The 25291-nt window shown below is 34.3% G+C and overlaps 2 protein-coding genes across 2 annotated transcripts in view; both read left to right on the plus strand.

Moving 5' to 3' along the window:
* The window catches only part of Glut4EF (Glucose transporter 4 enhancer factor), a 123524-nt gene that overhangs the window by 77468 nt on the left and 20765 nt on the right, over positions 1-25291 (plus strand). Inside the window, exons 3-4 of the mRNA XM_077437580.1 lie at positions 1544-1668; positions 5939-6117. Coding sequence (XP_077293706.1) covers positions 1544-1668; positions 5939-6117 — 304 coding nt within the window. The remainder of the gene's footprint in view (positions 1-1543; positions 1669-5938; positions 6118-25291) is intronic.
* LOC143916461 (uncharacterized) lies at positions 14772-19936 on the plus strand. The gene is made up of 2 exons (XM_077437583.1): positions 14772-19483; positions 19849-19936. The coding sequence occupies exon 1, from the start codon at positions 18433-18435 to the stop codon at positions 18787-18789; it is 357 nt and encodes a 118-aa protein (XP_077293709.1). The 5' UTR covers positions 14772-18432; the 3' UTR covers positions 18790-19483; positions 19849-19936.

Below are 25291 nucleotides of genomic sequence, written 5' to 3' on the forward strand. Positions count from 1 at the left end.
AAAGGATGATAGCTGAGACGAGCAATGATGCCTAGGAACAAACTAAACCTTGCCAAAACTCTTCTATGGTTCATTGTAAGAAATAATTAAAAATAATTAATAATAAAATTTCAGAATTAAATTCTTGTTGTATTCAATACTTGGCGCAGCTACCCTATGGATATATAATAAAAAAATATGATTTGAGCTATTACATTTGTTTTAATAAGCTATTACAAGTTTATTCATTTTCAGCTCCAAGAACAGTATTTCAGTTTAATTCACAAATTGCTATCATTTACTTTATTTCGATATGTTCAGAATCTTGGAAAAGCAGAATAAATATATTACGGGTCAACAATATTTTTAAAATTGTTAAACGCAAAACATTATAAATATACCACTTACAAATGTAACGACTCATGTGTAGTTTGATTTCCAGTGCTGGAATTCTCACATGGTGAATATACATGTACAATATTTACATTATAGTTTTATCTATAGTTAAAAGCTACACAGGAGTATATAAAAATAATTTATAAAGGTGGGGTGGGATTTAGGTTTATCTTGAAGTGCCGATATCTCTAGGTCTAGGTGTAGAAGTAGAAGGACTCATTGTAATTCAAAATCTATCCTTTGTAGATGTAGTTAGCCCATGCCTTAAAACTTTCCTCTTATCTTGGAAGTATCATTTATGCACGATTTGTATTTCATTTACCTTGAAATATTGCGTCCATTTCGAGGAAAACTGTGGCTTTTCCCATTCGCATTTATTAAGGATGTCGGAATTCCGAACTAAGCGGAAAATGACGACTATTTATTTTAAGCACGTTGATTGCTACTTAGGAAGTATTATACACACATACGTATGTATGCAAATTAAAAGTTAGCACTCATTTATTAGGTCAGATAATTTCACGGAAAACTAAAACTTTTCTGCATAGTTGAAATTTTTAAGCATTCAGACACATGTTGGGACCATAAAAAAAGAAGACAGACAAGAACGAATTCCTATCTTCCAGCTCGTTATGTAGGAAAATAAACATTTGCTACGAACTGTTAAATGAACTGTTACATAAAGCGAGAACACATTGTATACACATCAGAAATACATAAATCAAATCGAAAAAAGTTTGGGAAGCGCTGATTTAGATAAACGACTCGATTAATATTCCGATATCTAACTCGTTGCACTAACGACGGTGAAAGCGTACGGTGATAATAATAATCAGCGTGACTTAAACAAGACACCGCTCGGCGTGCAAATGTCTCGATTTGCATCACTTTTTTTTTCATCTGAAATCTCCGATTTTACCGTAGCCCTATTAATAGTATCACTGACCTAGGCTCCCGACATCTCGACGTACGTGGAGCCAGACAGGTGAATAGTGCGATGACTTCATTGCCGTTCGGCGCTCGACTCGGATGAATTGCACACGTAACGGAAACAATACCGAATTTGTTGCGGCAATGAATCTTTCCCATCTAAATAGGAAAACTCTCGATTTCTACGACCTCGGCCCACTTGTTTTTCACGACTAACGTCTGTGTGTTATTGTTTCAGCCCCCGCAAGCGGAGACCGAGCAGTTCCGGTGACAGTGACATGAAAGACGACGGTGACATGATGGATGAGTGCAACGCCGCCTTGGTCCTCATGTCCCTCAGTTGCTCGCCCCATTCGCCGCTAGGTCAGTACCGACACCAATTAACTGACGTGCCTCAAGGTATGGTATATCCAATTAACATACCGGCCGGTGCAAAAATTCTCCTGGGTTGCGCAGTTTCTGCGGTATTGATATGAAAAAATTCCCCCGGCTAGGTACGAATTCCTTCCATTGAGCAATTAACGACGAGGTATGCTTACTATTGCATTCGAGAATAGTTTTGTTGATTTTGTCGTCTGGACTTTATTAATATAAGTAGCACCGGTTATGGAGTCGCAATAATTGGATGGTCTACAGTAGTAAGACTTACATATATTTACCTGTGAATAAAATATTGCTCTCAGGGCCGGCTCAAAGACTAGGCACTGTGACAAGGGGCGCTGCGAGGCGCCCCCACTTTTTTTATTTGATTATTAAACTGAAAAAATAAAAATAAATAATTTGGGTTTGATAAAATAAATTTAAAAAAAAACTTTCTTTGGACTTAATTTTTCTACTCGAAGTAACAATTCTGATTGTAAAATACTATAAATAACGAGGAACGCAAGAAGTTGTCTGTTAAATATCAATGACTCACGAATCAAAATTATAAAACACCAAACTTTCGTCGGTTCAAATGGTAATTTGGAATTGTATTTTGTAATATAAAGTACCGCTGAAACATACATATATAAAAATATATAATACATATATCAGGGATAGATTTGCTTCAAGTAATTAAATATCTTAACCAATCATATTCGAAAGAAGAAATGTCAGTCTATGAAATTTATTGTTAAAAATAAATTAATGTCTTCATTACGGAATTTATTCATGGCTATCCGTATTTTATTTTATTTTATCCATTTTTATACATAAAACGTGCCTATTTTGAAAAAAATTGTGTTTTTGTCTTAATATATTTTTCTTCAACATAAAATTTCAAGAACTTTCATAAAAAATTATTGTTTAAAAAATTTAAGGGGTAGAGGGGGCGCTGAAACCAATCTCCCTAGGGGCGCCATATACCCTCGGGCCGGGCTTGGTTGTTCTCATTCGATACTAATTTATTGATATCAGTGTGTGACTATTTTACTATATAATAACTATATAATTCGGGTAATTACTATGATTTTCTATTTACAAGTGTAATTTAATCAGTTGGGTGATCCTAATTGCGATGTTTCAAGGACTCAATATATTATTAAACAATAGACTTGTCGGCAAATAAGTCTTTTGCACTTTATCTGTCGTGTCTGTTTCTCAGTGATCTGAAACTTGCCTACCAACAAATATGAATTTTTCAATCAATCGGCTGATATTATGTAGTTGTTTCATTATTGTATGTTCAGAAATTCGTTAATTTATTAAATAGTGAATAAGACATTATAAACAAAATCGTTAGAAACAGATTTTTACATTCGCATAACTTTTACGTTTGATGGACAAAGACCTCTTCTTACTTCATTCCTGCACAGCCTTCATCCAATTTGTCACAAACTTTCTTAAATTCTTAGTTCTGTAGTTTGCTTTCTTCTGTACCTTCTGAACTGAAAATTAATTGCGTTCCAGTTGCATGGTAAGACTGTTTTCTGAAGATTTGAGCAAAATTTTACAGTCTTTACAGAAATTCACCGAGTTAAAATTAATTATATTTAATGACTTTCGTTATGTACATATTTGTATATTTTTGGCATTAAAATTTTTCTTTTTAATATATCATATATAAAATTTGAATAATTTATTTTACACATCGTAATTTTTTTAATAATTATATTTTACTACACATAAATATTCTCATCATTTCTTATAATAAGGCCAGTTTTTATTTAGTCAGTAACTTCGTTTGATTTGGTCAGTGAATACATAGATGATCAGTAAGTTATTTATTTATTTATTTTATTCTAAACAAGTTATATTATTTTTAATCCAAGTTATATTATCGGCCACTGACTTGTGTTTGTCAAAAAATACTTAAAACAAAAAGCAGCTTAATTAAAAGCTACTGACAATTTTTTGAAAATACTGACTGTTTAACTGTTTGCTAAATAATAACATCGTAAAAAGTGTATAAATCCCATATAATCAGTGTTAAATTATATGCAAGTTTTATTGCAAGATTTGAAGGACTCGATAAAATCTCCCATCCGGAAGCATAATAATAGTAATATTAAATAAATGCTAATTTGTTAATTCAATATGCAATCTCCGATTCGAATTTGCATTGACGAATATTACTTTTGAACGAAACACAGGAAAGGCCGAGCAAAAGCATAGCTAATTCATATCGAATGCAACAAGTCGATAAAAAATAAATACACAAAAAATATTTTTTTTGCATCTACAATTTTTTACTATAATTCTGCACCAACTTGTCGACTGTGGTTACATATGTACATATATACTCGATACAATAAACGAGTTAATAATAATATGTAACACTTATCGCGTTTAAGCTGTCACTTTTACAGAGTGCACTCACAGCCGCTTGGATGCATTCTAAAACTCGTCACGTTTCACGAACACGTCGATACAATGCACATGTTTTCGAATTATCACAATTATTATTGTAATAATAACGACGCGCACGTGTCATAACGTTACTCAGATTATGTTCTACGACGGTCACCGAGTTCACACCTTATCAACTCGACAAGGTAATGCTCGTTTCTGAACTGAAGGTCTTTTGTCGTTTTTTTTATTGTTTTCTATTGAAACTTGTATAATAAATAAATTCGCTGCACGTGTATTTTATTTTTATTTTGCTATATATATACATATATATCTATATTTATTGCACTATATTTACATAATATGGTTAATTGTCCGTTTGTACCGGGATCATTCTAAATTGAATTATTACATCATTATTGTAAACACTGTCGTTTCGTTTTATGACTGCGTTGACATTCACTATCATCATTGCCATTGACGATGTTCACAGCGATTTTTCTGTTTGTCTGGAGACTTTAGTAGGCAAATTCGAACGCATTTTCAACGATCGTCGATCGGAGCAATGATAGCGATAGCGATAGCGAATGATAGTTCGTTTGATAGTGAGTCGTTTTTTTGTATGATAAAAGTCAACCTTGATTATGTTTATGACTTCCAAATTATTACGTACATGCGAGTGGAATTTGAACCACGCTTGATCCCGATAGAATACAAAACGCCGTGTGGAAGGAATTGATATAAGAAAAAACTAGCGTGATCGATTTTAAATGCTTTTAAATCGATTTCAGTTTATTCTTTAATATTTTTAAGTCGATTATTTGTAGATGAATTTAATATACATATGTAAGTATAATTTAACAATAATCCGTAATTATCCTTCGTTTGCTTTTTCTCTTATACGCCTTTTATATTATCTTTCACCTGATAAACACCTCCCAGTCTGCTTAATTAAAACGTATCAACGAAGAATGAAATCATAATTTAATTTTCGGTCATTTCTATCCATATATTTTTTAACAATTTTATTTAGTTATAATTATACGAATTCATTTTTATCCAGGAGTCGCTTCAAGATTTACCGGCTCCACGACTCCAACTCCGACTTTGTCGTATGATTCAATTCCGACTCCGATTCTTACTTGAACTTTGTTTTGTTAGATAGGCTTTTCTTGTAAACGTTTTAAATTGTTAGTAAATAAAAAATAGCCATTTTCAAAATATAAAAAATTAAAGGAATGGAAAAAACCACAAAAAATTGACATGTAACCAAATTTATTGAATTATTAGTATTGAAATAGGTATAAATAAAAATGAAGTACAATTATAGTGTATGTATGTATGTGTAAGAATTTCATATTCAAACAAATTGGGGTGACCTGTAAAGACTACATATGTGGTATACTTGTATATTAAAATAAATAAATCAATTTAATAACAGAGGAATAAAATAAAATTGGAGACTCTAGTTGACACATACCGTAATACTATTAATAAAAGAAAATAATATAAAAGTAGGAGTCGATTGGTTTTTTACGACATGAAATGCTCTGACTCCGACTCCACAGCCCTGTTTTTATCCCATCCAAAGACAACCACTGTAGGTGAAATTTTCAAATGACTATCCACACTTCTTCCGATGACTTAATTTTGACCTATTTCAACACTCATTGTAATCTCCACTGTTTTTATGTATCGAAATTTAACCCTTATAAAAATATAATTGAATATGGCGAAAACATTGATTTACCTTCTGTTTTTCCTATATATCATATTGTATTGGTGACATTATTTCATATAACACTATGATTTTAACGACGTTTATAAAAAAAATTCACATTGATAAAAATTTATTGTTTTGTAGGGGCTTGGGGTGGAAGATCATCAGCATCACCTGCGGGATCCAGCAGTGGAGGATCCTGGCGCTCGGGAACCCCTTCACCACCCTTGGGAAGCTCACCGGCCAGTTGGCCAGCCTCCCTGAGCGATGAAGGCATCGTCATGGACTACAACGAAAGGGAAGAACGACCCAAGAGAAAGAGGGTGAGTCTCATTCATTGCACATATAACCAATCTTACACGTGTAAAACAGACCATTTTGTTCCGCTTCATTTCTTTCACAACAACAATAGCGGCGTAGAATTAGATTGAGATTAATCAAATTTACTAGTCGTGTTTCACTTTTGTTGTGCCAACAAAACAACAATGCGTTCGCGTGTCGATTCGGTACTGTGCGCGCACTAGGAATTCCGGAATTCCTACGTACATACATACGTACATTATTACGTGCCTCTAACGACTCTCCTACTTTCACCGCGTTACACTTAAGGAAACATTTGTCACACTTATCTGTCGTCACAATGCACTTTCGAGATAAAAAAAAAACAAACACCCATTTATAAGTTACACCGGCTCGACTTACACGGTAATCCCTTAATTGGGTTTTGTGCACACTGGCGAATGCCATTATAAAAGGTGAGAGCTCGATTGCTCGGTCTCATTTTCCGTTATAGATATCTATAAACTTCCTATGCGATGTGTGCCATGGCACATTGACTGGCCGTCACGTGTGTCGCCATTCAAGGTTCGACTATGCCTATTGTCTTTCGGTCGCACACTAAATTAAAACGTGGAGAATTTATGACGTGTAGCGAACGAATTGCCTAAATAGCGACCATGTCTTTCCATTCAATGTCTCTTTGCATTCTATATAGAATATAATTTCAAAACCAAATACATATACCTGAATGCGCTGTATGTATTCGTACTAATATCAAATATGTGTCGCCCGCTTGTGATAAATATTTCAGCGATGCGCAATTTCACACCCTCCCGACTACAGCGTGTTAAACGACCAGATTATTTATGTACAACTAAATTTCAAAGTCGCATTTTAAGACGGTATAGATTTACTGTGTAGTCAAGAAATTCCTGTCTAATTGAGTTCAAAGATTTGAAAATTTTATTATTAGAATTGGCGTCCTGTGACGTGTTTCTGGCAGTTGCGATTGTCTTCTTTTTCATATGAGTGTGTTACTGATGAGTGTTTTTGGGCTAATTTATTTTAGGATACAATACATTTGAATTTTGAACGAATCATGTCGACATGATCGACATGCTTGCTTATCACACGATAAATTTCAAAACAAAACATTCAGATAGCTGCTGACGAAATTTTAATAACATTAGTCTATTGTTATAATTTGACAATTTTATCGTTTTTATTTTTAAACAGACTAATTGGCACCATCTTTCAGACCTGTGCAAATTCATTTGACAGTCAAATAAGCCCGCGGTTAACTTATTCTAATCCCATAAAAAGTAAAATATTAATATATAATTGTATTGTACGGCCTCATGCTGTATATTGCGCTATAGTGCTCAGTCTATTTAGTGGATAGTGCATTGAAAAACTGCAGAAAGTGCAGAATAGAGCAATGTGTGCAATTTTGAATGTGAGGAAACGTAAGAATGTTTGAAGTATGTTAGATGAATTGAAATTGTTGGATATTAGAAATAGTCTTAAAATAAGCACTTTAAAGTTTGTATATAAGCTAGATAAGAATCTATTACTATTCTGTTAGGAATAGAGATATCCATAATCATAAAACTAGAAATAGGAATAATTTAACTATAGGTAGAGTTAAGAAAGCAAAAACTGCAGGAGGTGTTCTCCACAGAGGTGTTCAAATATATAATGCCCTTTCTGAAAGCATTAGAGGTGCTAGTAACATTGGCTCTTTCTTGAGGGGTGTTAATTGGATACCTCTGTGGAAGATGATGTAATCATGTACATATGTAAGTTTAATAAAATGCAATGTTTGGAATTATATTATATTATTTTAGGGTCACCAATTATAGTTTTGTTAATTTTGTAAGTATGTTATATGTATTATAGTTATTAGTTTTAGTTTAAATTTGTTAATTGTTAAATATTCATTAGCAATTTGCTATTTAATGATAATAAATCAATATAATACATATGTACATACAATTATGAAAGAATTTTTGTTAAACGAATCATGCGCTGTCAACTACAAGCCAGATGCATCGTGTGAATGCACTTTTTTCTTTGTCAATATTATCCATATAGAGATAAATACTAATCAGCCTGCAATATAGCGTCAACGATTGAAGTGTCATGAGTGACCTTGATCGTCAAGACGCGATTGGCAATAGCGAAGTGTCTACGCGTATGGTTTGACATGATCGATGGAGTGATATGTGTTACATACGAATGTAAAATATAAATGTAAGTCGTGTTTGTTGTTTTATGCTTGAGAAGCCGGGTCGCCGATGTGTCTGGTCCGACCGGTGGCCATTGTTTCAGCTGACGTATGTGGCTACACTTGGCAACGGTCGCTGGCTCGACTTTTCAGCCCATTGCAATTACGCAAGTTATCCATAAAAATGTGCACACACGTTCATGAGCACTTGCCGAGCGCATGTTGCATATAACTGCGCATGGTAACCGATCGCGATTTGCGGAAGCCGGGTATTAATCGTTGCCAGCGCGTGTGCAAGTCGTTATTACGCCCAGGGCTGTCCACTCATTGGTTTTGTTTGATTTTTTTGTTGTTGTTGTTTTTGGCTCGGTTTGATTGCTCTCTATCTTATTGCATGTACGGGTGTAATGCATTTGAATTTGGGTTGAACTCATCCTAGCAAGATTGGTTAAACGGTTTCGTAATGTAATCGTTGGTTTTTATTAGGTAGTATGTTTGTAGCTGTGACTTGAAAAGTATAAAACAGTTTCGGTATTGGATCTTTTGATGAATTTCTATGTGGTTTATATGTCACTTCGAACCAAAATGATTTACTACAAGTCTTTCATTGAATATAAAAAATATCTACATATGTATTTTAAAATTCAATATCGAATCCACACTCGCTGGATATTTTACATTGAAATCTATATAATTTTATAATGGTTATTATGAAAATATAGATAGATGGATAGAGCTGATATATTTAAAATTAGCGTAAGTTCACTTTTCTTCATTTCGAGAAATATCTCTTCTTTAAAGAAATGCTAGTGGTTCTACACGGCTTCGCTCGGTATTTGTAATATAAACCGCTTAAACATGACTAATCTAATAGTAAACATTTTATTAACTTTATTTAAATAGTTTTATTTTATATCAATTTATTTGAATACTCATTTGTTTTTTTTTATTCAATTGACTGTCACTAACAAACAAACATATATACTAAATCTCTTTCGAAATTATATGTATACCAGAATCTGGTGCCCCCCCCCCCAGCGCCTTCGCCCCGGGGAGCGCCCCCCGGCAAGGCGCCCCCCAAGGGGCTCGCCCCGGCGCCTGTGCCCTCGGGGCCTTCGAATTTTTTGAATCGAAAAAAATCGAATCGGCGCCTATGAATCGAAAAAAATAAATCGAATGTGTCTACGAACCAACGAACGAAGGTAACATATGTATGTATATACAAAGTCTCTTTCCAAATTATATATTAGATAACTATATTTAATGTTTTGCGCTTAAAATATTTAAAAATACTGACGAAATGTAATAGGTTTATTCTGCTTTTCCGAAATTCTGGGCATATCGAATTAAAAGTAGTGATAACAATTTGTGAATTAATTCAAATTTTAATAGTGTTTTTGGAATTGAAATTGGACTTCTGCCACTTTCAAATATTACACAACGGCTTTTATTTTAAAATATTTGCCTGAGGTGCTCCCATTAGTTGTTTATATTGATTTTGAAAGTGTAAATAATATGAAAATTACAGGTAATCAAAATTAAAATTTTGCCGCGCATGTCTTTTCGGTAAACATGTCAAAAAAAGGAATACTGTATTTTTCAAAATTCTAAAATAAGCCATCTCATACAAAAAGGTCCAGAATTATTTTCACAAAGCTTGGAGGTGCCTCTTAAGTGGAATAGCTTAAAATCACTGCATCACTGCGCTATTGCGATGATGCAGTAAGGTATGAGATAATTTGTTATTTGTTTTTGTAGCGCTTTGAATGGAAAATCCAATATTTTTTTGTCTGATAAGCGAAATCTATGTATACATGCATTGTATTGCATTTTCGGATTTAAATTCTTTTTACCTGAACAAATTGGAAACACTTTTCATTCATTTTTTCTGCGTCAAAAAACAAATATTATGAAAGTTAAACAAATAATAAAATGACGAATTATCTATTGAATTAAAATAACACGATTGAATTTCAAAAAATATAAATTAATTCGAGACCGTTTTTCCTGCTTTTGATTTTTGTTTTCGGATGTTACAAATGTTTTTTTTATCTCCCAAATCTTTTATTTTAGCGCACGATATAATGTGATGTAACTTTTGTGACATGCTTCATCGAGAACATTGTCACAATAATAATTCAAAATGCGATTAGATCGCAAATAATGTTTTCCCTTGTATATATGTACATACATATTATATACATATATAATAATACAATGGGTTCATTATATTATACTATATGATCCTGTCATTGTCTACTTATCGCACCTTTAGCTGCAATTATCTGATTAATTAGAGTCTGCTAATGCAAAATAATAATAATAAAAACACAAGCGTGCATTGAAGGGGTGGGGGACGACCCGGAAAAGCTCTCTTTTGTTCGACGCGCGCTTATCTCTTTGTTTGGACGAATAAGTTTTTCTTTTTATTATCTGACCGTTATCTCGGAAGCGTATAAAGGTCGTTGTCCAATAAAACAGAATTTACTATTATTTATTTTTACGTGAGTTTTATCGTCCTCGTATATGTACATTTTTTATTGATTTTATCGTGAGCTATATATATACGTGTATTGTACATTGTAGGTGTATGTGGGTGTGTTGCAGCAGCAGCCCTGATCTGCCAATGCAGCTAAAAGCGCACAAAGAGAATTATATATGCAGAGAGTCAAGGTCGACCCTGGCCTGATGATGCTTGTCCAAGAATGGATAGGGGGCTGACTGACTATTGGCACACTTGCACACAGCACTTAGCATAATAATAAACCCAGTCAAATGCACACGATTATCGCATATTGCTATGTGTGCTATCTGTGATTATAATGGGGACAGTTTTGTTCGCAGTGTTCGAAATTTGCATGGATGAATTTTCCGAAAGGATTTTCCAATTTGCGGTAGGAAATTGCGCTCATGTTGCGGCTTGCACGCGTACTTTCGCCCACGTACAGTTTTCCAATCAATTGCGAATGCAATTCACGTAGTTCTAGTGGAGTGGCTCGTGAAGGTCTGTTGCAATGACACGCTTCTTCTATTATACTTGAATTTATTAGAAGTCGTCTTCTAGGGTTCTCGAAAGCAAGCATGCGAAACAATTGACGTGCTGACATTTTGACCCGTGTGTGGGTCTCATCAATAGACAATTTCGAAATGGTGTTCCGGAAGCTTTTTTTAATGATTTTTCTGTTACCTTCACTGTCTTATATAAATAGCTTAAGATTACACATGCTATTTCTTCTTCATAGTCATATTGAAAGAGGAACCAAAATACTTCAACGAATCATATATTATTTCAATTCACACGTTAAAAAGTCATTGTTTCGTTTTCTTTTATTGTACTAATTGTATACTGTATCAGATTGCATTTAATTTCAAACGGTTCAAAGTCAAACGGCTAATGACTCAAATATGCGTCACTAGATTTTACGAAAAGCTTTTGTGAACAACTTCTTGACCTGATTGTGTTAACTTTACAATTCGTTTTCTTCTATGTACAAGTCTGCAATACAACATAGAACAAAACTATAAAAACACCACTTATAAAAACGATAAAGATTTTGTTTCTAGTAAATATAATGTACAATTACACTATAAACTTGATTGAATGTTGATTTCTACTTGTTTTTGTGTATAGGAATATGCAATTGGAATCTGTGCTGGCACAATTACGAGAGCTGTATATAAATAATATACTCGTATCTATACTTGTCATTTCTGAAGTGAGTTTCAGAGTTATAATTATATTTGGAATATTTGAAGAACTTCTATGTCTGTATTAAACTGTTATGTAATAGTTAAACAGGTCTGAATTGTGACCCTTTTCACGGATAGTCCACTGGGAAAGTCAAGTCCGCTTCTGACCATTTATAATAAAAGTTCCATTTGCCATTTTTTAAATCTTTCAGTAGCACAATTGAACGTATACGTTTATCTTTTTGTGACGAGTGCAATTTAGTGTCATTTCATTTGTTTCTTTTTTGCTTTTGATATCGCAATGTTACCATTTTATCTGGTATTGTAGTAATTTGGGTCATTGCATTTTACACAATCTGAAGTGCGCCAACGTTTATTTCTATTTGTTTTTTTTTTATACTAAGCACACATACCCACTTTGATTAAAAATCGATACCAGTTTCGCGCTGCTCTCATATCCCAGAGATAAACTATCGAATTTCCCACGAATTTCTGCACAGATTGACCAACACCTGTCACGTTACCAATTGATCAACCCGGTCCGTTATCCGCTCGACGACGTAATCTAATTACAGCCGTGGAGTCCGAAAAATGGCTATTGCAAATTTTTGCGCAACTCAAAATTTGCGTTCCCAACCTGTGTACAGTGGGCACTGAATCTTTATGTCCGTTTTGAAACGCCTCAATTTCCATCTAGTATATAGCTTGTTATTTATTCGGTTTCATCACAGTCCAAATCTGTTTTGTTTTGTGTTTGTAACTAGCCCGACCCCTAACACTAGCATATTTGTTGAGACTGCTACTCTACACCGAAATTAGCGTATTTAATCGCAGAGGAAAATTGGCAGAGGACCAAATTTAATGAAGAAGGTCTGACAGAAGAGAATGGACCCGACTGCCTACACATCCCAGCTTGAAATTTGCGTCCTTGAGTTTTGGTACAAAACTATTAATATGTCCGGTTGGTCAATCTCTACTGACTGCCTATTTACGTATGCACCATCTCGAGCCACGTGCCATTAAATCCCCAGTTGCATCACTCGTTCCAATTGTCCGAGATGTGATATATGGCCGATGAAGAATGTCCAAACCTGTTCCTGGGTATTTTTATTTGTATTTTTTTTTCAAAACGAATCTAACGAGATGCTATTTGTCTCTTTGTTTCGACTGCAATGTGACCCACTTTAGACAGCCTTCACGTGGGGAATGGGCGCGGCATTGGTCCCGCATGGATGCTATGTTATGTACATTACTTTAGGAATTCTTTGTCGCATACACATTATCTATAGGTACTTCTAGAAATTACTAGTTCCATAGCCATATTTACATATGTACATATTCCAAAACATTTATTTTTTTCCAAATATAAATCCCTATTCCGTAATTTTTGCTTACGAAACGAATCAATTGGATGTCGATCTATGAAATGATCCAATAATAATTTGTTCCACAATAATGTTTAGGGTTGGTCCCATTAGAATTGTATAACTAAGCTCATTTCATGTATTAAATTTTGCTCTAATATTATGTCAGAGAACGTGTCATTAAGGGCGAAAACACCGAGTGCTAGGTGGTATGTATTTTTTATTTTAGATATTTTTTAACACGCGAAAAAATTACAGCACGCCTATATATGCTACACGGTCCCAAAAATCACCCCCCGGAGTGTTTTCGGTGCTATTTTATCCTTGCTTGACAGTGATCGAATCCCATATTTGTAGAAATATAGGAGAAACATATGCACTCTGCACGTGCAACTACACCCGAATTCGGTTTCGAGAACACCCACTGTCAAGGCCTGTAGCCAAAGACGTGACGTTCCATACCACTCAGTGTGTTTTCGCCCTAAGAATTATTGAAAGGAGTATAGGTAGTGTGACCATATTTCCCGGGACGCAAAACGGAACGCTCCCCAAAAATAATGTCCACCTATACATATAAAAAAATGTGTTGCACGTCCAAAAATGTTAATAACATTAAAAATATTGTCAAGGAATTTTTTTTTTTTTTAATTTATAAGGAAAATAAAGAAACAAGATAAAAAATATTATATTTTACAGTATTTAAAATTAATAAATAATAGCACAAAGCGATTTTTTTTATAAAAATATTCTTGTTTGCATCAGTGAATGGACAAAACGGGACACATCAAACAATTTTATGAAAACGACAGGACGAACGTAAAGCCAGGACTTTTATGGGTCACCCTAAAATAAGAAGTCAAAGCTATTCTCGTCTTCTTGAATTTTCGATATTTTTTTATTTCATCTTTCCACATACTCCGGTATAAATTTTAATCGCCCTGAACCGCAACTTTAAGACTTGAACTTATCCGGTGAGCATATGTGATATGCATTGAACGGAAATTGCGGAAAATGGTGAGGGAAAACCTTCACAAGAAACATCTCTTAAGCCAAGTGCAGGTCAAATAAATCGAGAAATATGTAACAATGTAAATATCGAGCTCGCCCTCATTCGAATAACACTGCGCACTGAGCACTCACTACGTACTTCATACATACATACATACATATGTGAAAGAAATAACTCAATTCACTATTCCGTCTGTGTCTATTTTGAACGTTATCTTCTCTCCAATCAGTTGTAAACATTTACATTTCTCCTTTGTTGCGCTTTTATCCTATCGGCACAGATCTGAACTTATTATGTGTACACGCTAGAATTTCATTTCGTAAAGTCGACACGCGGACAGCCCTGCATGTCCGTCCATCATCTCCCGTTTGCAAACAGAATAACAACAACAGTCTCCATCTTCATCACGCGTCAAAATTTTTGTTCTCGCGTGCAAGACACTCTTGTAAATAAACACCTCGTCTTGCATATCTATGCCGAAAATTTCGAGTTCAACGACTTTGCATCTTTGTCCTGTTACACATTGCGCAATCTTATCCGTTTTGATTGTGACTTGGTTTATCTTATCCGATGATGATGATGACGATTGCAGTTTTATTGGTACAATTTACGCCAGCTACTCACTTACTCCTTGCATACTCGTGTATATGATATATTTCCTTGTTAAACGTAACCTTGATTGCACGTTTGTATCTGCGTAGTGTAACTGTAGTTGTAAACGGTTTATATTTTTGTTTTTTATTGCCTACATTGACGCGTGTAAAAAAAGATCATTATTGCGCATATAAATCGAATTAAATTAGAAGCGATTTTATCTCTTGCTGTTCTAAAACATATTGTTTCATTATTTCCTTTGTTTGATAATTGCATGGAATAAATAACATGACGCTGATTGTCGAATTAGTTCGATAACAGGTGGAAAAGCGTGCATTTTATCAGTTTTTAAAATATACATAAATCTAATTCATTGTTCATTGTCTTGTGTAATGAATCATTTTCGATCGGACAAGTCTCGACTTGGAATAGGGAGCTTTGGCTCGATGCTGCGAAGAGTCAATCACCTGGATTTTCGCTTCGCAAAATTCTTCGTTTTAGTTCTTTGAACCGACCGGTTATTCCCCAAAAAAAACCACCACTTTTCCTCTTGCTTTCGCTTATTTTTATTTATTATTATTGCATCAAGAATGCGATGTTTGTGCAATCTTCGGATTAGTAGTCGATCTTGTCCTATGTATTTCAGTGATAAGTTAGGCACTACCACTCGACACACATCTAATTGCGGTTGACGTCACTGTATAGTAAATAGATAAAATTTCCAAACATATTTCTTATTTATATGTATGTATGTTCCTGCCAGGCTTATCGCATCCACATATAATTTTGACGTTGTTTTCGTTTGGCTACGTACATTTCTCGCCGTTGGTTCTCATTCCAAAACATGTTGGTCTCACCAGTCAAAACAAGGAGACACATGTCGATTCGAAGCACAACAGTTAATGGATGTTGCGGTTAATAATAACGTTGATTAGATGAGAAGTTACTGCCTCAGAGTAGTTTTCTCTGAAGTGGTTGTCGGAACGTGCAAGGTCGTTCGTTGTTATTGTGTTTTGAAAGTTTCGAAAGGCATCAGAGATAGAAGATGACCACAAAGAGGAATATCTTAACAAACAAGCTCCAGCATTGTTTTGAAAACAACCACAACCTCGATTGTTTTCTCGTATACTGAAGCGGATGCGAAATATCTTCTGTAACTACATACATACATACATAGGTACGTCATATTGTCATACCATCACTAGCTTACATGATCTTTTAAAAGCTTAAACATTTTTTCAAAAGATTCAAACTACAATCATAATGAGTAAATAAATATAATTGATAATGTCTATTGTTTTTCTCCATGTGAGTTGAGCTTCTTTTTCTCATTACCTACTGCTGGGTATGCTACAGTTGAAATTTGCAACTCTGAATAGAAACGTCTTAAAATTCGCTATTCAGATCAGACGAATTCCCAGTATATGTAGTATCAGATTTGTGCGTATCGTGATTCTGTTCGGAACACTTTAAAATCGGGATAGTTCGTGTGCTATATCTAGATTGTTCGTTTATACTATACGTATGCATAGTTCTCTGCATCAAGGTGCACTGGTTCGTTGCACAATCCCAAAGGCTAGTATTGTAGACGGGATAGTGTGCGGTTGTACTCGCCAGAGAACCGACACAACGGTGTTTGACCCTTTCCACGAATCGTACCAACAACGTATTGCTTACAATTATTACGTATTTTTTTTCTACAATCATAAATATAAATTGTACGCTGCATTAATGGATGTCGTGACGTACGTTTATTAGCGAAGTTTACGACCTGCTACTACACAGCATTGTTCTGAGAAATGTGACAGTCATTTTGCAATTGAACTAGGCAATGAACTTCTATGTTGAATTACATACATATTGTCGTAGATTGATCCGAAACGAACACATCAAACACACTACGCGATCCGTGAAAGTGTTAAACGTTTAGAGGTAGGCTGGTTTTTTTTGACGTGTCCGCTTATTATTTTTCCACTGGCAATAATAGGAAGCCAGAAGAATGTGGAAGGCCGTTCCTATCGTGTCTATTATAAGGTCATAGGGCTGACCTCGTATCTCTATTTTAACCAAATCTACGTTGTAGTTAGTGGTACCAAACCAAGGGCGTTGTACCTGCAGCGGATAATAAAACGATAAATATTTATAGTATTATACAAATTGGAAAACCCTTTCGACTTACATACAGAGTACAGTGATTTTAAACTTTTTCTGCTTTCGGTAATTTCCTACAATGTGTACAAACCTAGAAAATCGCTTGTTTCGATTTTTACGGATAAAATACATGAAATACAATTATAATAAATGCAATACAACAATAATTTTATATAAAAAAACAACAAAAATAATTAAATTTCAAAATTATTTTCATTACTTTCATTATATGAGATTGAAAATAATGAATCTTTCCACTTTGGAGACGAGAACAGTAAGAGCTCATCTAATTGAAGTCTTTAAAATTATAAATTTAGTTATTATTTTGTTTCTTTTCTTTTTTGCTATATTTTTGACCATTGTGACGCATTAGGAATTCCTGTAATGCTACAACGGTCCAAACTTTAAATAAATAACCATTAAAATTGTCCAATGATTAACCTTCTTACGTTTACCAAAAATACTGATATTATACTCTTAGACTCCAAAAAAATATTAACTACAAAATAATTAGAGAATCCCTCTTTTCAAATAGTGGTTAAAATTTGGAATAGTCTACCAAATAATTTAGTAACTTCCAGTAGCCTAAACCTCTTTAAAAATATACATGAATTCCTAAAAACATTTGAAATTTAAAATTTTCTACATGAGCAAGCCGTTATATTTGAAAGAGGCATAAGTCCAATTTTTTTTCATTTCAAGAAATATTAAATATAATGTTTTGCGTTTTACAATATTTAAAAAACTGGTGGCCTGTATTAAGTTTATATTGCTTTTCCGAGATTCTGGACACATCGTCAAAACTGAAATACTGTTTTTGAAACTGATGATTAGACTTACGCCACTTTTAAATATAACGGCTCAAATAATGATCAGGTAAATACTGTACATGAACATGTATATTTCAACTGTGGAAATAAGATAGCGGGGGTAGATTGCGCCACCAATAATAAGACATAATTGAATTCTGAAATTTTATTATTAAATATTTTTAATCTTCTCTTAGAATGACCCATAGAAAAGTTTTCACAAGGCTCAGTTTATTCCCAGGCATCATTGCTCGTCTCAATTCGATCTATTTACATACATATTTTTACAGCATGAAAATACTAACAGGTTTGTTGGGTCATTACTTAATACAATAGTATTTCTTGTGAATGCTTTTAACACAATAAATTTCTTGTGAATATCCATTGAAATGATTTACATTTTCTGAAGATTCATACTAAGATAATACTTACAACACAAGTCGTATGGTGCGATTCACTCATAACCACAGTCTTGATTATGTCCAAAATTGAAAATTTACGATGTCTACGATTCGATGGTGGATCGACCTTCATTTGTTTACATGTTCGATTGTCCGTCGGAGGCTGTGTCGAGGTTCTTTGCCCCCCCGGTGTCGGTTAGTGTGAATGCCCTCGGCTCTGCGCCCCCCTGCTCAACGCGACCACCTCTCGTTTTGCCCGAGAGATGCATCCCATTGCAATATCGACGCTATCGGGTCTACCCCACTTGCAACCCTTCGTCTCTGTCGCACTGCATGTGTCTGATGCAGTTCGGCTGCTGGTGGACCGGTTGCGTCTTGAAGCGAAACGCGTTTGTTTTTGTCCTTGTGAGACTCGTGTCAAGGGACGGAGCCCACGAAGTTGACTCGCCGTGCATGGGGAAACCCCCCTAGATGCCCCTTTTGACACTTTTCGTGACACTTTTGTATTCTGTCTATGTGGGTTTCGATAAAAATGCATATAACACTTTGAAAATATTGCCTTGTATGCACATATGTAGTTTGGCCCTACATAAAGATATTAGTAGCACGATCCGTGCGTTGGGCTACTTAATGAAGTTGAAATGTGCTGGGTGTATTCATTCCGAGTATAATCCTCGATTGATGGTCAGGTGTTCGTGGTGCGTGTGGTATCTAAATGAAAATTAAATAGGGGAAGGGAAGTATTAATTGGCCAACTTATAACAGTAGTCTACTTCGTAGTATACTTTGCACATGCGAACATATGTATGTAATATGTCGTTTAAATCATATACTGCAATCGATTAGTCGTGGTTACACAAGTTTTCAACTTTAAAATTCAAGTAGCAACTGTTACAGACCGGTAAATACGTTAAAAATGTACATATAATTTACATAAGTCTGTCGGGTAGAATGTAGCATACAATGGGTGGTTAGAAGACTTACATAGGTGCATCTGAAAAGCAATTTTAGATGACTTTATGTTGTATACAGGTATTCATTTTTATTAACACGACATCTATGTATGGCCAAAATTTTACATAAGGCTAATTGTTAATATCGATCATCAAAGATTACGATCATTATAGAGGCATCTATGGACAAATTTTTGCAGAATTTTTAAATGGTAACAAATTATAAGACGTTGTGAACTCAAATTTTGCGGGAACAGGATTGCCAATTCGTTGGAACCGTTTCCGATAAAATCAGATAAATTGTTAAACTCTGAAAGGAAACGACGTTTGAGTTACATATCCAAGGTCTGGCTGGTAACAAAGCCAGGGATAGAACCCGTGATCACACAATCGAAAGCATTACATACTAAACACCGATCTACATACATACAAATGTTTCTGGTAATTGAAAATCTTTTAAAAAGTAACTTCTGAAAATCAATTTTAAAGTTAACATACTCCTACATGTTAAAGATTCAAATTTGTATGTAAATTACCGGTCATTGTTGGAAATTTTGATAAATTTGCATTCCCTAATATTATACATACGTCCATATGTTTGTGGTTTGCTTGAAATAATTTGAGGTTTATACAGATTTCATTTCGCTAATTTGAGTAATAAAGCTAAAAAAAAAAAAAAAAAAAATGCAAATTACATATTACTTACTGACAAACAAAAGAACGTTTTTATTTTTCTAATTAAAATTCGAAACGTTTGTTTGTGTTCGAATAATTGAAATTTTTTATTCAAACAAAAACATACGAAAAGCGAAATTGTATTTAAATTATAACAGTATTAATGATACAAATCAAATTATTCATACTTTGAACTGGTAGATGACCCGTTTTAGTCACATACCAAATTTGTAAATTTCACCATATGATACACTCACGTTTAGTAAAGACGGTTCTTTTTTTGGAATAATGACGTCTGAATTATAACTCACCGATGTATGTAAATGAATCATCCGAAAAATAGCTCATTTCGTACATTTGCACATTGTATCAAATTTGGCAAGCTAAACACTGACTAATTCAGTCGTAAAAGCTATTCCCATACTGCATATTGTACACACAGAAGTCGTAATTACAGAGCACCTCCCTCTACGAACGGTTTCAATAAGCACAAACCGTCTTAAAATGACCTAGTTATGATGACAATCAGCCTATCGTCAAGATTTGAAAACGGTCACGATATGTGGCAACGAACTGCAGCAAGGGGTCGGTACACTCCCCCGCACTCTCTGTCTCCGCACTGAAGGACTCGTCTATGTAGGGCTGTCGGGGTTCAACGCGCTTACCCCACAGCTCACTCGCATTATACATACCGAAATCGGCCCATTTTCTATTCTAGACCGAGATATAGAGACGGTTTTGCGAGAATTCGGCGGGGGAGGTGGGTACGACCCCTGGGACAGTCGTCGAACTCCGACGCCGCTAGGTCATGGGCCTTGTAGAAACGCGCGCACGTCATTACACAGACCTGGATTTGAATAACCTTACATACAATTCCAACCGGCGAATGTGTGTAGTTACCTATGCAGTGTGGTGACCAAATTTTCGACAAGTCATTGAGGGACAAGCCCTAGAACGTAGGATTTGGTAGCAGTTAGTCTACGTAAGAGCATAGTCCGTAGTATTATTATTTACTTGTGTTACACCAGATGACATATCATTGCATGGGTGTTGGCATATTAAGTTATTAAATAAAAAAAATTAAAAGAAATGTGTCATGAGTTGTTGTGTCACGATCCCCCACGAAGTCCAGTTTTTTCAAATACCTTTTAAATATATTTAATTTAATAGTTTAATATGAAAAAAATGGTAAAAACTACCTACCTACCTACATATACATAAATAATAATAAAATAATTATTAATTAATTGTTTAAATAAATTTTCTATAGATGGCGGTTTATTATTTCTAAATTATTTCGTTCTATTTTCCTAGCGGAAACATTTGCATCGAACAGTATATATAGAACTGTTTTCTTTTGTTATTATTCGTATTACATTCGTACATCTTTTGTTTCTAGCTTACGTATACATGTATGTCGAATCGAAACGACTATTATAGTATGGTGAGCGTTATCTCAGACACACAGACACACAAACGGAATAGCGAAATGATTTATATGAATAAGACTATTCAGATAATTGATTTGATTCATTTATAAAACTATTTGGTATTGATTTAAATGCTTTGGAATAGTTGAAGAAGGAACTAAGAAGGCTGTCAATACATGAAAATAATATAAGCTAAGATATACATATGTACATATTTGAGTTCGTTCCTTGAACTATCAGTAGGAAGTATATAATAAATCGGATTTGATTCTCCATTTTGTAGCTGATTGAAATTAAACCTACACTGACAGCTACGGTGATCGGATAAATGCACTCAAGAAAGTCGCACTATCGAGACATTCAAACTTTCAAAGATGCCCTGAAGAACTGGCGCAATAGAATTCCACAAAAAAGCGTCAAGGGGGTATTTGTATGTTATCCGAGAATGCTAATCCTTTTTGTGGTATCCTATTGCGAAAGTTCTTCTTGAACGCATTTGAAAATTAGGATTACTAGAAACTGCGCCACTATTCAGTGTAATTCAGTGCATTCTTCCGAGAACCGACTGTTACGATTGGGATTTGGTTTGGTATTGGAAATGAACTGCTTACCTCGGTTTTTAACTACCAGATTTGGTCCTATCTAATGATACCTTTCTCCTATTCTTGCCGTCACTTTAAGATAGCAATGTGAACGTACGTTTCTCAAAGCACACAGTCTCTCCTAATTTGGGACGGTTGGTCACCTCAGTACAAACAATACTATACAAGTGTGTGTCTGGTGAGGTCAAAACACCAGACCGGTCCTTCGTCGAGACGGGGGTGATCGTCTACTTTCGTTCTCTCTCCAAACCAGACAGGAGAAGGACTCGCAATACAAAAAGTATCGTGCAGCTGCTCTACCCCCAAACATTTAGAGAAAATCACTATTCCGAATCTCGGAGACTTCGTTCTAACAACACAAGAAGAAGAAAATAAACGAAAAAGAATACTTTTGTCCGTAGCTCGGACCATACCTCATTTACATTCTAGTATGCGTTTGTAAATAAACGGAAACATTGATTAAGATAAACCGAAAAAGGACATTGTCACCGTTAATATATGTATATTGTATATGCCCGCTTGCTTGCGTGTGTCCATAAATTAATTCGTTTATATTTAATGTTAACTGTATTCATTTCCTATGTGCACGTTTCAAATGTTTTTGTCCTAGCGTGCGCCTATTCCCGCTACTCGTCCTAGTTTTGGGTTATGGAAATTGAGGACGTATTGCAAACATCAGGGAATTGCACTCAATTAGGACATATAAATTGCATAACGAGTCACGCGAGCTACGAATGCTTTATTTTTTGCCCTAAATAAATAACAATTTTAAAATATATTACACAACTTAAAACAGACTTTCTAACGGGAAGTTTCTTTTATTCTAAAATAAATTTTCGTGATTATTTTATTTGCTAAAGAAAATTCTCTCAATTTTAGTCAACTTTAATTGCTGAGACGAGTACACATTTGAGCTTCTAATAATTTATTTCGGAATAATGCATAATTTAAATTAAATAATAAAATTCAAAACTTATTACGTATGTATTGATAATGTTTTTTTCACGTTATAAATTATTAGTATATTTTACTAATCGCTTTAACTCCAAAGGATTCAGCGCAAACACATGGGTATAGAATTATAGATGGTTAAATTAACCTACTTATGTAAGAGTAGATAGCTCAATTGTCACTTCGGTGCTTACGTAACATATTGTACATACATATGTACATATTTACAACTTCAAATGGCACCCACTCGAGCATTTCGCACATGCTCATTGCTTTACTCAAATTACAGTAGCCACGATTACGTCGGTTGATTAATGAACTGATGATGATTTATGGTTCGATTCTTGATCCCGTCGATAGGTTAATTTGATATTTTTGACGTATTGCTTTTTTTACATGAACGTACATATGTATATATAAGCACAAAAAGTATTTAAATGTGATAGTCAAAGTAGCCAAAAATTACGCACTAGTCTTTAAAGCAGCGGTTTCCAAACTGGGAGGCGCGCCTCCCAGGGGAGGCGCCAAAACTTTTTAATAAAAAAATAATTTTCATACCATAATATCTAAAAATAAATAAAACTTCATATCGTAGCTTAACAGTAAAAATTCAATGCATGAATGTTTATTTTTATTTTTCTTTCATTTTTATATATACATTTAATTCTTATAAAAAATTATCCGGAGAAGAAGATTTTAAAAATTGCGCCTTTGCAAACGCTCTGTTTTAGCTAAAGATGCCCATTTAATTGCATATGTTCGATATGTCGCGGATAATAATATATTAGAAGATATATTATTTTGCAAACACATTCTTGGGAAGACCACATCCATTGAAATTTTTAATATAATAGACAGTTTTGTTGAAGAAAACGACATCAAGTGAAATAATTGCGTTGTGAACGACATAAAATAATAATTGGACTGTGTACCGACGGAGCTCACTCAATGTCCGGACACAAAGCAGGTCTTAAAGCATTGATCAAAAAGAAAGCACCACATGCTATCTGGACACACTGTACGATTCTCAGAGCAGCTCTATTGTCAAAAAATATGAGCGAGGAACTGAACAGCATTTTTACAAAAGTTATAAAAATTATAAACTACATTAAGAATAGTCCTTTGAGAGCAAAGCTGTTTGCAAAGCTGTGTGCTGTTATGGAAGCCAATTATACCTCACTTTTGTATTATTGTGAAGTTCTCTGGCTATCTCGTGCAAAAATGATTCTAAAGGGTGTTTGAACTCAAAGAAGAAATAGCAACCTTTCTCGAAGAAAACCATCATGAAGAGGCACATTTGTGGACGAACTATAATTTTATTGTTAAACTTGCCTATTTGGTTGAAATTTTTAAATAATTCAATGCAGGGATCACAAATACACCCACTTGTTCAAAAAGACAAAGAAAAGCTTTCATTAAAAAATTAAAGTTATGGAAATCAAATTTACAAAAGAATGGGTTGGATAGGTTTTCACTTTCCAAAGATTTCTAGGCCACAGCCAATATTGAAGCAAGTAAAAATAATTTTACCGACCACTTGGATGTTTTAGTGCTGCATTTTTCCAATTATTTCAAAGACCTTGATTTCTCAAAGTTTTTGTGGATACAGAATCCATTTAACTACAATGAAGAAGACGAATTCGAGCTGACAACCATCGAAAAAAAATATATATAATTATCATGCGATAGCTCACTAAAACAAAAGTTTCAAAATGAAACCATAATTAAATTTTGGATGAATCTTAGTGGAGAATATGAATCTTTGTATTGCAAAGAAATGCAAGTGCTGCTACCGTTCGTAACGTCTTATTTATGCGAAACGGGCTTTTCGGCACTAGTTGCAATGAAAACCAAATATCGAGCCAGGTTAATAGTCGAAAAGAAGTTACGAGTGGCACTCTCCATATTGCCCCCAAGATTTGATAAACTTTGTGCCAATAAACAACAACATCATTCGCATTCAATTTTGATGTGTTAGATGTAGTTTAATTAGTAATTTAAAATAAAAATAAATATATGTACGTGTTCGTGTAAATTTATGTTATACCAAAACCTTTTTATTATTCTGTCTATCGTAGAGTTCAGTATTTTATTTTTAAATAAAGGTTTATTATTTAAAACGTGTCTATATTATTATATCTATTAAAAAATAAAAGGTAGGGAGGCGCGGAAAAAAAAATTTTTTTAGGGAGGCGTAGTAGCATAAAGTTTGGAAACCGCTGCTTTAAAGGATAGATCAATGTCACATCCAAAAATCGTCATCGAATTTTTTGACCTTTTCGTGTATGTTTTTACTTTCTTTTGATGCTTCGATTCCATACTTTCGTTCTTTTACATAAAAAACTAACAACAAAAAAAACTG

Source organism: Arctopsyche grandis, chromosome 9 (genome assembly GCF_051622035.1).
Source record: "Arctopsyche grandis isolate Sample6627 chromosome 9, ASM5162203v2, whole genome shotgun sequence".
Lineage (NCBI taxonomy): Eukaryota > Metazoa > Arthropoda > Insecta > Trichoptera > Hydropsychidae > Arctopsyche > Arctopsyche grandis.